We start from the raw sequence: 14,012 nt of genomic DNA, 5'->3' as shown, positions 1-14,012 counted from the left end.
ACGAAGAAGAAGGGCAAGAGCCTGAGGACACAAGGCTTCGTCGACGACGAGGATAAGTGTTTGTGTGAAGCGTGGCCCAGCAAAAGGGCAAGGTCTATTGGGCCAAGGTCTTGCAGCAGTACAACGAGACCAGGATGCACCCGACCTATCATATCACAAGCCCTCGGACGGAAGAGTCCATCCGGAAAAGATGGAACTACATCAAACAAGAGACAAGCAAGTTCTGCTCGGCGGTCGAACATGCTATTAACAACCTCGTAAGCGGCGCTGGCGTCATGACAGTGGTAAACACGATACAACCATCATCATTCTACACAATTTGCATCATTGTATGTACATCATTGGCGGCTATGATTGCAGGTATCCCGCGCCTTGGAGAAGTTCAGGGCGACGCATAAGAATGGCTTCCATATGGTCCATTGCTGGGACGTGCTCAAGAACAACAACAAGTGGATGACAAGCTTTGCGGCCTCTGTGAAGAATGGGACAACGATCAACCTCGACGACGAAGACGACGATCAAGGCCGTCCAGCCCTTCTACCTCGTCCACGAGGCCATAAGGCTACCAAGGCCGATCTTGTCCGGGAGGCGCATGCCATTGCGTTCACGCAGAGCATGGAGAAGATAATGGCCGACAATCGTGCCGCCTTGGCTACTAGGGACGAGAAGAGGCGTCTAGAAAAAGAGGTCGCAGCTGCCATCTACCACAACCTCGCGAAAGAGGTAATTGAGGTCCAGAAGGCAGACTCCGAGGCCAAATTGCATGACGCCGAGGCTAGGAGGATGGACGCCAAGGCCAAGATCCTTGTAGAGGACACTAGGATCATGCTAGCCGACTTGAGCAACGTCGACGACGACACCAGGGCCTGGTTCATCAAGAGGCGCGCCGAAATCCGCGCGCGAGACGCCTGATCGCCGGCGCCATGCGACCAGCACCTTGGCCTCCTTTTGGACATTTTTATTGATGTTCAGGTCTTGTTGTGCCCCTTTTGGACTCCACTTTACGCCGTGACATGTGCAAAGTGTGATGAACTTGTTTCAGCCCTCAATTTGCGGCTGTAAAATTTCGTGCAAAGTAGTTTCAGCCCTCAATTTGGACACAACCTTTTGAATTCTCGCCTGCGCCGAATATGCGTCGTCCCGCTGGAGCTTGCCCCAGACGCAAACGAACGCGCGACCATTTCCGCGTCTGCCAGACGACGCAAACGGATACCTGCGAACATTTTAGGTATCCGAAATACGTCGCGCCGCTAGAGATGACCTCACCGTGCCAGAAGTCCAGAAGGAGGGTGCTGCCTACATAGCCTGTTTCATCCCAAGTCCACCGCGAGCTCCACTTGGCATCAGAGGAGGGAGCGCAGCCACACACGGTCTCGTCCCCACACGGACCCCCCGCCGCGGCCACCGCACACCTGTCTATCGGTGCTTCGCGCCCGCCGGCCCCGGCCCCGGCACGGCTATCGGCCGACCCAAATCAGGTTCCGACTTCCTCCTTCCCTCCCTCCGTCTTCCCCCAATCCGGTCCGAGCGAAACCCCTATCCGGTGCGCGCGCGTCCACCTCACCCAAGCGGCCAAGCCCGTTTCGTTATATCACTCCACGCTCCCACACTCCGCCTATATCCATCCCGCCCGCCCTCTTATCTCCTCTTCCCTCCTCCTCCCCCGCCCCGCACCGCACCACCACCCCGCGCCATGGCCACAGCCGCGGCCTGCGCCTCCTCCCTCCTCGCGCCGCCCTCCGCCGCGTGCGCCGGCCCGGCGGCCGCCTCCAGCGCGCTCTTCCCCACCTCCGTCCCCTCGCTGCGCGCCTACCCGCGGCTCCTCCTCGCCTTCCGCCGCCCCGCCGCCGCCGCCGTCGCCGACCCGCAGGGCGCCGCCGTGCTCGAGGACGACGAGCCCGCCGAGGACGACGAGGCGCCCGTCCAGTTCGACGACGTCAACGACGATTACGAGGACGGCTACGGCGGCCGCGGCCCCGCCTTCACCGCCCCCACCCGCCCGCGCACCGGCAAGGCCGCCCTCCCGCTCAAGCGCGACCGCGTACGCCACCCAAAACCCCCTCGCGCGCGCCCCGTTTCTCCATTATTATCGTGCGCGCGCCCGCAGCTGTCGATGGCTACGGTGATGATGCTAGTGTTGGTCTGAAATGTGTGCAGACGCGGTCCAAGAGGTACCTGGAGATACAGAAGCTGAGGGAGAGCAAGAAGGAGTACGACGTGCCCGCCGCGCTCTCCCTCATGAAGCAGGTCGCCAACACCCGCTTCGTCGAGTCCGCGGAGGCGCATTTCAGGATGAACCTCGACCCAAAGTACAACGACCAGCAGCTCCGAGCCACGGTAATAACCGTTTCTCCTATCCTATCGTCTCTGCCTATTTTTGTTTGTTTGTTTGCTCTCTCTTCCGTTGTTTGATTTGGATTTTGCGTTGGTGAGCGCAGGTCAATTTGCCCAAGGGGACGGGACAGACCGTGAAGATTGCAGTTCTCACCCAAGGTGAGTCGCAACCGAACAGCGTGGTGTTTGGAGATAGTTATTGTGGATTTCATTCATATTACACTCTATGAGCTAGTAGCATTTATGGAGTTAAGGGCAAGGCCCGTCAGATTGCATCAACTGGATTGTTCAATATGTTACTTCTTCCTAAAGCAGATATTGGTCGATATGGTAAAATTAGTTTCAAGGACAACACAGGAACAGTCGTTTATCTCTAGTTCATGTCTGATTCAATGGATGAAAATTAGTTTAACTTGCTCTTCTTTTGGAGCTGAAAATTCAAAACTCATGATTCAAATATTACTAGTAAGGCAGTTCATGTTGGGTTGGAGGAAGACTGTCTTAGTACTTGGAACCGCAGCAGAAAGCTCTTGATCAGTGCATTATCTTCACGATGTTCTACTTCTGTTCATGTACATAAGGTGTCAGTTGGGAATGCCACTTTCGCTTTCTTCTTCAAGTTGTCCATGGTGCATTAATCTGTTGACTAATTTATGTTTCTGTGCAGAATCTTTTGTGTTACTTTGCTCTTCTTACCGTATTATGCTCGGAAAGTTGGCTGCCTATCTATGTTACTGATGTTCTGATGTCCTTGCAGGTGAGAAGATAGATGAAGCGAGAGCAGCAGGAGCTGATATTGTCGGCTCAGATGACTTGATTGAGCAAATAAAAGGAGGATTCATGGAGTTTGACAAATTGATTGCATCACCTGATATGATGCCTAAGGTATGGCACTAAAACTAGCTTTGTCTGGGTCATCGTCGAACCATTTTCCTTTCTTGATGAAGCTTCTCTATCCACATGCAAGGTTGCTGGGCATATTTCGCTAAGCAACATGTTGAACACATCAGCTTATCCCTTGCACCGATACACAATTTTAGATAATGAATTTTACCAAGACTGAAAAGCTTCGCCCTGCAACTGCAATGAAAATGTTCCTAATTATCTTTCTGGTGTGTTTCACATGCATGTTTGATTGTGTTCTCTTTGGTGTATTAGACCAGTTGGCGAGCTATATTATTTACACTTTACAGCTCACTTAATTAGCATTAAAGCAGTAATGAGCTTGTAGTCTTGAAAGGGGTAGGTAATGATGATCCTTATTTTTTTTCCGTTTTCATCCAAGCAGATAGGTCTTTGTGTTTAAGGGTTGCTACTTTCAGGCTTTTTTAAGGTGTCTATTTTCAGACTTGTGATAGTCAGCAAAAATCAATTAATTACTAGGCTTTTGTAGTCTTAACCTATTTTCATACTTGCTTATCCTCTTGGTAAACAAAATGTTTAATTCAACAATAGAATACGTACTAAAAAATGAGATTAAAAACTGGGAAGAGACAGAAAATAGAAAAGAATGTACGACTCCCCTGCAGGATTGTACGACTACTAGGCTTTTGTAGTCTTAACCTATTTTCATACTTGCTTATCCTCTTGGTAAAAAAATGTTTAATTCAACAATAGAATACGTACTAAAAAATGAGATTAAAAACTGGGAAGAGACAGAAAATAGAAAGAATGTACGACTCCCCTGCAGGATTGTACGACTACTAGGCTTTTGTAGTCTTAACCTATTTTCATACTTGCTTATCCTCTTGGTAAAAAAAATGTTTAATTCAACAATAGAATACGTACTAAAAAATGAGATTAAAAACTGGGAAGAGACAGAAAATAGAAAAGAATGTACGACTCCCCTGCAGGATTGTACGACTACTAGGCTTTTGTAGTCTTAACCTGTTTTCATACTTGCTTATCCTCTTGGTAAATATTTTTTTTAATTCAACAATAGAATACTTACTAAAAAATGAGATTAAAAAACTGGGAACAGACAGAAAATAGAAAGAATGTACGACTCCCCTACAGGAAAGAAAAACGTTAAAAAAAACAGATAAAAAGAATTCGCGCCAGGTAGGGGTCGAACCTACGACCTTCCGCTTAGGAAACGGACGCTCTATCCACTGAGCTACAGGCGCCTTGTTGTGCAAGTTTGTCCATCATATTTATTGATACGAACATTTCCGGGAATTATGAAGTAATTAGCTCAACAAATTTCATACTCCTATTTGTTTTTTCGTTTAAGTTTTACTATTATTTTGAGCTTGAGGAAACTACTCGGCAACAATACAGTGATTCCTTTTTATTTCTTATGATGGCCAAACATATTCCATTCAAATGTATGTTTTGTTGTATTGCACTCACTTTTTTTTCGTGAAAGTGTCGTGCTCCTGTAATTCAATGTTCACATGTACAGCTTCGTCACATCAGTTTTTAACGGGTTATTTGACTTGTATTTTCCAATCTTAGATCTTGTGTTAATGTTAACATAACCAAAGAATGATTCATTCGATAAAATAGATTAGTTAGTTTTGACACAGTTCCGAATATAAGAATTCAGACTCTTCATTCTATTGAAGGTAGGGCTTTCATAGATTATGGGCTAAGGGAAGCTATATTAAGTTGTGACAAGAACTTCCACTATGCTCCTTCAGTTGATTGTCAATCTCAGCTAATCATTTACTTTTCAGGTTGCCAGTTTGGGTAAGATTCTAGGACCAAGAGGATTGATGCCTAACCCCAAAGCTGGTACTGTTTCTCCAAACATTACTCAGGTACTGTACAGACTTTATTTGGTTTCCTGTAAATATTACTTGTGGATCATCAATCATGTATATGTTGCTTGGGTTGGTTATAATTGTGACAACCACAGTGGGCATTGAGTAGGTGTAGGCCATCCACCTTACTTCACTACTCAGATATTCATATCTTGCTTCCTTAGCTCATTGCCATATTTCCATAGTTGAAGACTCGCACAATGATAACCTATAGGTACCGTGCAACTTAAATGTGTTGTTCAATGGGAAAGTTGTTTTACTGAGATGTAGAGAAGGAAATATGAGATGTTGATGTGGATTTCGAGGGCTATCGGTTTGTGGCAGTGAGCTAGTCATAATGTTAAACCCAGAGGTTGCCTTGGTGGTAGCCTGTTTGCAGACTATTTGCAGTTGGTTTATTGTGTGGTGGTGGTAGCCTATGTGTGGGCTTTCCTATGCAAAAGTTGCCCATTATTCTGCCCATTACAAATATAAGTCAATCTCGAATCCCGGGTAATATAATAAGTTTTGGCTATCAATGTATAAGAAATATGTAAATCTGGTATCACTAAATTCATCATTAAATATACTTACATACTGTGTACTTTTATGAGTTGTAACAGAAACATTGTATAATACAAATTACCTGTTGAATTGGATACGTTGAAGGCCGTATTATCAACTTAGCATCGAGAAGGACCTAATAACCGAGAGTAATATTTAACTTGCATATTGCTGAGCCAGCATAAAACTGAGCCAATCAACCTCAATCTTGTAGCAATTACTAAACCGAGCGATGAGGTTGATTATGCTAATTGTGCAAATGCTTCCAGGCTATCGATGAGTTCAAGAAAGGTAAAGTTGAATTCAGAGTTGACAAGACAGGGATTGCTCACATTCCTTTCGGCAAGGTTAACTTCCCTGAAGAAGACCTTATTGCAAACTTCATGGCTGTTGTTGTAAGATATCTGGTCCCATAAACATATCTTTTGATGTCACTGATTTATGTCTACTTACCTTTTGTCTTCTCTTCCTAGCGCTCTATTGAGAGGAACAAGCCATCTGGTGCAAAGGGGATATACTGGAAAACAGCATATGTATGCTCATCCATGGGACCTTCAATCAAGCTAAACATAAAAGAAATGCTCGACTATGGCGCTGATTCATCTAACTAGATGTCACCACAAGCACCCGTTAAGTCATCTGGCATTTGCTACCAACTTCGCAGACTTGACCATCCATCCCTTGTGATAAAAACACCGAGAAACACGGTAGTGGGGGGAGACCGGGAGGTGCTTAGGTACAGTTTTTTTAGTTTCACGGGCATCCAACATCAGCAGTTAAAACACTACCCTGATCGACAAACAAGGCTATTGTTGGTGGGTTGTATTTATGAGTGAATTATGAGTACACTATAGATTTCTGTTTCTCTGAGATGTTTGCTGTAATGTTCATTATTTTGTCAATAGTCATCCTTGAGCTTAAGCCAATATTTTGATTTCACCTTCCATTCTCGCTCTGTGCAGTTCGTGAATTATACTACTTTCTTTGAATAGTTGTTGGAGTACAGCTTGAAGATAAAAACGGTTAAAACAATTAGCCTTTGCTTTGAAAGCAAGCTCCGGATTACTCTTTTGCTACTTGTGTGCTGGACTATGTTTTTCCTCCTGCGAACTGAACGAGATGTTGTATTGGGACGGATGGAAGATGCCTAGTGCCATGTAATGCGTCAGAATGTTTCGAAGTAATGAAGTGGTAAGATACATCTTAGAAGTCGTTTGGTATCCATTATTTAGGCTTGGAATTCTGGAATTTATTTTGGAATTTCATAGGTGGGCTGTTTGGTTGCCACAGAATTGGGCTGTCATTTTATTTAGGAAATCCAGCAAAATGATGTCATGGGTAAACACGATTCCGAGCTGAAACATATCATTTGCGTTTCTCTATGGAAGCCACTTACAAATTCAATATTGAATTATGTTGTTATTTGTAACTAGCATGGTGGTCCTCGCAAATGCGAGGGCATCGTCGTTATTTTTCTATGTAGATGTGTATAGTTCTTGGTGTGTCAAAATTAACTCGAAAATGCATTTATCAAAAATATATTTATAGCTTCAATTCTTGCTAAATTAATATCACATATGCAAAAAGTTATTTAAGAGTGTTTTTAGAATGAAAATTTTCAAAATAAGCACGTGTATGAGTATTTTGGTCACTGACGATTTATTCCTTGAGATTACCGCTTGCTGTGGTTGATGGAAAAGTAGCCCCCTCTGTCATGCTTTTATCTGAATTGTAAACCAAGACGAATGATGGCGGAAATGCCCACGCCCATTGAAAGGACACGGATGTCGCCTAGAGGGGGGGGGGGGTGAATAGGCGATTTAAAACTTTTACGAGATGGGCTTAACAAATGCGGAATAAAACTAGCGTTTACTTTGTCAAGCCCAAAGCATATATACTATGGTTCACCTATGTGCACCAACAACTTATTCTAAGCAAGAGTTCACCTATGTGCACCAACAACTTATGCTAAGCAATACAAGCAAGTATGTGATAGCAAGATATATATAACTTCAAGCACGATGGCTATCACAAGGTAAGGTGCATAAGTAAAGAGCTCGGGTATAGAGATAACCGAGGCACGCGGGAGACGATGATTTATCCCGGAGTTCACACTCTTGCGAGTGCTAATCTCCGGTGGAGAGGTGCGGTTGCTTAGTGCTCCCGAACGCCACAAGAGGCTCACCTTGAGGTGTGGTTGCTCGATGCACACCAACGCCACAAAGGCCTCACCCCAAGATGCGGTACTCACACCACACACCGAACGCCACGAAGGCGCCTCACCTAAATCTCCGGTGACCCTCGCCACAAAGGCCTAGGTCACGGTTCCACTAAGGGATTTCCTTCGAGGCGGAAACCGGGCCTTACACAAAGATTGGGGCACACATCCACAACTTAATTGGAGGCTCCCAACAAATCGCCACAAAGGCCTAGAATCCGTCTAGGGTTCCAAGAACCCAAGAGTAACAACTTCCTTGCTTTCACCTCCACGAATCACCGTGGAGAACTCAAACCGATGCACCAAATGCAATGGCAAGAACACCACAAAGATGCTCAAGTCCTTCTCTCTCAAATTCCAACAAAGCTACAAAAGCTATTGGGGGAATAAGAGAGGAAGAACAAAGGAATTCACAAAGAACACCAAGATCAAGATCTAGAGAGTTCCACTCACAAAGAGATGGATTTGATTGGTAGAAATGTAGATCTAGATCTCCTCTCTCTTTTCCCTCAAATGGGGGCAAGAATCATGGAGGGATTGAGAGATAGAGCAAGCTTCTCTAGTTCAACAATGGAGGAGAGAGAGAGTGAGAGAAGCACAGCCCAAGGAGGAAGAAGGGGGGTATTTATACCCCCCAAGAAAATCAAGCCGTTTGGGCAAAAACAGGGCCGGATATTCCGGCCCAAGTTGGGGCCGGATTATCCGGGGGCCGGATAATCCGGCCTCAGGGACAAAACCTGGACAAAATCCGGCCAAAAATCCGGCCCCTCTCCAGAGCTGCTTTTCTTCCGGTCCTTAGACGATTTCGGGGCCGGATATTTCCGAAATATCCGGCCCGGATAATCCGGCCCGGATATTTCCAAAATATCCGGCCTAAGAAAACTGCAGAAACACCAAAACTAAACCGGGCATAACTTTTGCATCCGGACTCCGATTTCGATGATCTTGGGCTCGTTGAAATCACAACAACGAGCTCTACAACAATATGCATAGAAACATCATAGTCCAGCAAAGGAGGATAGAAACAAATGATGAAAGGTTTGACCTATCTCAAAAAGACATACCGGTAAAACCTCCAATCTTGAAAATGCAACAAGTTGCCCATGGAAAAACCATTCTCAATGAACTAGAGCTTGTCATGAGAATAAGCACAAGCTCTAAAACATCACATGGATAAGATCCAAATAAAACCAAGAAAGATGATGAACCAAACTCGAAAACGCAATAAGTGATCTATGCGAAATCCGTTTTCGATGAACTAGAGCTTGTCATGAGAATAAGCACAAGCTCTAAAACATCACATGGATAAGGTCCAAATAACAACCAAGAAAGATGATGCAAGGATGCAAAGGTTTGAGCTCTCTCCGAACGATACGATCGAGTTACTCACTCGAGAGCCCTCTTGATAGTACGGCAACTAAACTATAAACCGGTCTCCAACTACACTATGAGACCGGTGAGAAACAAACCCTATCAAGAGCAAACCTTATACTTGCGCATTCCACTTGAGCTCGATGACGACGATCTTGACCTCAACAAGATGGAACGCCTTTCTTGCTTGTGCTTGCTTGACGAAGTCTTGTGGATTGCTCCCCCATAATCCACCATGGGAGAACTTCTTCTTCTAGCATCTTCACATATCCATGATCACCATATGGATGGCAAGACTCAAGCAAAGGATCTCTTCGAGATGGCTCATCTTGAACTTGCACTTCATTTCTTCATTCTTCATCATGTTGATGTCTTGAAGTAGCTTGAGGGCTCACTTCATCTTCATCTTCAAGACATACTTGACACTTGATATCCTTCATCAATTTCTTCTTATTGCAACCTTGAAGCCAACATATGGTTCAAGAATTGCCTATGGACAACTCCTACAAATATAACTCAATGCAAACATTAGTCCATAGGGATTGTCATTAATTACCAAAACCACACATGGGGGCTCCATGCACTTTCAATCTCCCCATTTTGGTAATTGATGACAATCTCTTTGAGAGGGTTTATATAAGGAATTTAAGTAACAAATAAGTTGAATATATAGAGCAAACTCCCCCATAATATATGCATGTGTGAATGATCTTGACTTTCATTGCATATATTGGCATTCAAAGCCTAGTGGAGTTTCCTCTAAATATTCAACTATGCAAAGCAACAAGATGCAATGCAATAAAGGCACATGCTTAAGCACAAAGCAAAGACATAACCAAATTCCCTTAAACCCTCCAAACTTCTCCCCCATTGGCACCAATTGCCGAAATGGGTGAAAAATTTAAAAGGCTAATATAGTGAGAGTTCCTCCATAGCGTGTGCATTTCTCATAATTTGAGTGGAATCAAATGCACATATCCAATGGCGAATATTCGGAAGGAATCACACTATAGATAGGATCAAAGATTGCAAAAAGATAACAAAGTCAAGAAGCTTCAACAAATGAAGCAAGCAACCAAATGAGTCACAAAGAGGATACCAAAAGAAAGATAGATATTATGATAAGATCAAGAAGATTGCTCTAAATAATATGAGGAAGCTCCCCAAGGTTTGTGCACAAAACTAGACAATTTGCATTGGAGTATAAAGTGCACAAACATGGAATCATCACTCCCATAATATCATTCAAAAACAAAAGATACCAAGTGAATCAAACTCTAATGATCACCACAAGATAGTGCTCTAAATCAAATGAGGAAGCTCCCCAAGGTACATGCATAAATTAAAATGTTGTATTTGAATACAATATGCATAACATGGAATCCTCACTCCCTCATTACCATTTAAAACACAAACATTTGGAATAGATCATAGATAGAGAAATAAGCTTAACACTTGCAACAAACAAATAGTTGAGCAAAAAGTAAGAGGCACCATAATAAAAGGCTCAACCAAGAAGATATGTGAAAGGCATGATAAAGCATATTATAAGACTATTATATGGATGAGCAAAAAGCATCATCATAGTCTTCAATGAATTATATTTCTTAGCATGACCAATCAACATGCAACAAATAAAAAAGATATCAAATGGAGATGTTTCATCTCTTATGTGTATAAGTTTCTCTAAGTGGACAATATCACAAAGATATTTATCCACAAAGAAACATGCACACACCAAATAGATACACAAGAAAAATAGCATGATATCCAAGACGAAGTCATGCAATATACCAATAAGATTTTTGCTTAATAGCATGGCCAAAGGCTCAATATTATCTTATTGTACATTCATGAACTTCAACCACAAACAACTAAAATACATCACAAATATCAACAAGGGATAGAAGATAGTTGGGATGCATTTGAGAAAGGCAACAAGTATCACAAACGGGGATACCAAAAGAAGTAACTAAATTTGCACTTTCATCTATATTGCACATGTGAGAGCCTTGAGGAATTGATATGCAACAAAATTGCTAGATAGGCATAGTTGGGATGGATGAATCATGAGCATGATTTAAAATACTTCCCAACACATGCACTCATCTCAAATTACTCACATTCACAATAAAGAGGTTTCATTAAGACTTTTGCAAGAAGCACAACATTTGCAAATCAAGAGATTCATGCCAAGATGCAACCATAAGGTTGGATACAAGAAAAGTATGCATGAGAAGATACTTGTTACCAAGATAGCATTGGTGTGGATGTAGTAGATATGTGTTCGTTGATCATCCTAGCTTGCCTCACGTTACCATTGAGTCACCACTTCTTTCCAAGAGTGAGACAAGCATTCAATGCATATCCATTGTACCTAACACAAAGGTAAGTACAAAATGGTCCCCAAACTAATTGGGTCCGAAGTAGTTAGACACACTACAACATATAGGACAAACTCCACAATTCTATGTGCATATAGATATGAAATTGAATTTCATGCACATCTTAGCCAAATTAGGATTTGATGGAGTTTACCCTATATATTGGATCAAAGAAAGTGACACATGCCATAAGATATACATATATTAAATATGCATGCACAATACTTTCAAGAACCAAAGGAAGATACAATTTGGACAAAACACCAAATAAACCAAGAGACAATGGTTGTCCAAATTATATCAAAGAATCAAATCAACACAAGATTGACTCCAAAGACTTATCTCATTATAAGAAGCTAATTAAACCTAAGCACAAAGGAATGAGATAACCAACTCCCAAGAGAGCAAGGTTCCAACAAATAAACCAAACCCTCGACACTTTTTATGATGGCACAAAGTACCAAAAAGAAAATTTATGACTCCCAAAACCAAATTTTTGATAAAGATCAAGAGATGTTAAGCATTCTAACAAATATAGGAGAGCTCCCCAAGATTAGTGCATTATCTAGGATTTTGCATATGAATACTAAATGCACAAAACTAGGATCATCACGCTACCTAAATCTACTAAAATGCTAAGAAAGTTTGAATAGACAAATTAGATCCATAAGATGCAAGGAAGACACATGGGAGTCAAAGCACAACACATTCATGGTAATAAATAAGACAATTTAAACACAAGAGCCAATGTAAATATGATCAATAAATTTCTACCCAATAATAGATTGCCAATTGTCCTAGGACAAGAGGTATTAGGAAATATTTCCCGGTGGTAGTTTATAAGTATACATAAGATCATATTTACAACGAACAAAGCATATGGTAAAAGATAAGAGTTAACCATCATGCAAAGAAAGTTTCTTGATAGCTTCATTTAGTCATACCAACATGCAAGGCAATTAATAGTATTCATACCAACATGCAAAGCAATTAATAGTATTCATACCAACATGCAAAGCAATTAATAGTATGACTTGAAGCACATGGTTTTCCAAAAATGTATTGAGGGACACGTTGGGAAAAACCATGCCAAGAAAAACTTTCACAAATAAGATCCACAAAGATATTAGCAATGAAGCCATTTAAGCAAATTGGAGCTTGTTTGAGCAAACATGCCACATAGGAGAGAGATAAATTACGGTATCAATTCTATGTGACACAACCTCAAATGTTCACATTTTCTAGGCTTGTAATATGCACAAAGCTTATTACTCCCCCATAATGTGATAAGGAATTTATTTTCACAAGAGGCAAATAAGATCCAAGTAGAGATATTAATGGACATTAGAATTTGAATTTCTCATGAAGATGGCATACCACATAGAGACTAGATAATCTTGCAATATCAATTCTAAGTGATATTCCTCATGTACACACATTGTTAGGATCATGAAATTCCCAAAGGAATGTCACTCCCCCAAAATGGGATTGTCCATTAATCGCTCATAAGAGCCATATAGGATACAACAAGATGCAAAGAGGCTCCAACACAAACACAAATACAAGGTGTGCAACCCAACATGCATAGACTTGATTTCTCAAGCAAAAACAAATAGGAATCACAACATATACAAACACATGTTAGGAACAAAAACTAACACATGCAAAGGGGCGAGTAACTTTCAATATAAATGAGTTGAGAACATGTTACCGCAAGGAGGAACATTGGATATATGATAGTAGCAAGATAATCAAAAGACTTGGCTTGATATAATATAAATGATGAAGATCCCTTAATTCTTCATGATGTAGCCAAGTCTCCAATGCCCTCCAAAAAGCACCTATTGATCAAGTTTTGGATTGTTGGTCCCCAACTAAGTTGGGTCCTAAGAGGTTAGTCACAATAGGCTTGGCAACCCAAATGGTTCTTTTCTTGACACCACTTTGAGCACCAACATATTTGGCAAACACATTGCCACCCTCATCCTTACAAAGAGAATAAACATCATCAATGGAGATAGAGTTGGATGAGGTACCAATAGTGCAAAAAGAGGAGATGTGGCCCTTCTCACGGCATATGTAGCAAGTTCTTTTCTTCTCCTTCTTCTCACTAGATTTCTCCACAATGGGAGCATTGGCTTGATTCTTCTTGGGAAGTGGAATTTCTTCAACTTGAGGTTGAATATGAGTTTGAGCTTGAGGCCGCTTCACTTTTTGCTTCTTCTTCAAAGGGCAAGATCTAACATGGTGCCCTTCAATTTTGCACTTGAAGCAAACAATCTTGGCCGGGTCTTTGACTTGTACTTGGCCCTTCTTGTTGTTGTTGTTCTTGGACTTGTTCTTGTTGTTGGATTTGAATCCAAGTCCACTCTTGTCATTGGGGGATTGTTGCACACT

General features: G+C 42.1%; 1 protein-coding gene and 1 non-coding gene across 2 annotated transcripts; one reads left to right on the top strand and one right to left on the bottom strand.

The window, feature by feature from the left end:
* The first annotated feature begins 1,653 nt into the window (after positions 1–1,653).
* Positions 1,654–6,588, top strand: LOC127315950 (large ribosomal subunit protein uL1c). The gene is made up of 7 exons (XM_051346383.2): positions 1,654–2,041; positions 2,158–2,337; positions 2,439–2,493; positions 3,092–3,219; positions 5,013–5,096; positions 5,912–6,037; positions 6,116–6,588. Exons 1-7 carry the CDS (start codon positions 1,694–1,696, stop codon positions 6,251–6,253), a joined length of 1,059 nt encoding a protein of 352 aa, XP_051202343.1. The 5' UTR covers positions 1,654–1,693; the 3' UTR covers positions 6,254–6,588.
* Positions 4,388–4,460, bottom strand: TRNAR-CCU (transfer RNA arginine (anticodon CCU)). The gene has a single exon. It is a non-coding gene; the product is annotated as a tRNA-Arg (tRNA).
* Positions 6,589–14,012: the final 7,424 nt, after the last annotated feature.

The sequence above is a fragment of the Lolium perenne genome, chromosome 1 (assembly GCF_019359855.2).
Source record: "Lolium perenne isolate Kyuss_39 chromosome 1, Kyuss_2.0, whole genome shotgun sequence".
NCBI classification, from domain to species: Eukaryota; Viridiplantae; Streptophyta; class Magnoliopsida; order Poales; family Poaceae; genus Lolium; species Lolium perenne.
This window is presented reverse-complemented; position numbering and strand designations above follow the sequence as displayed.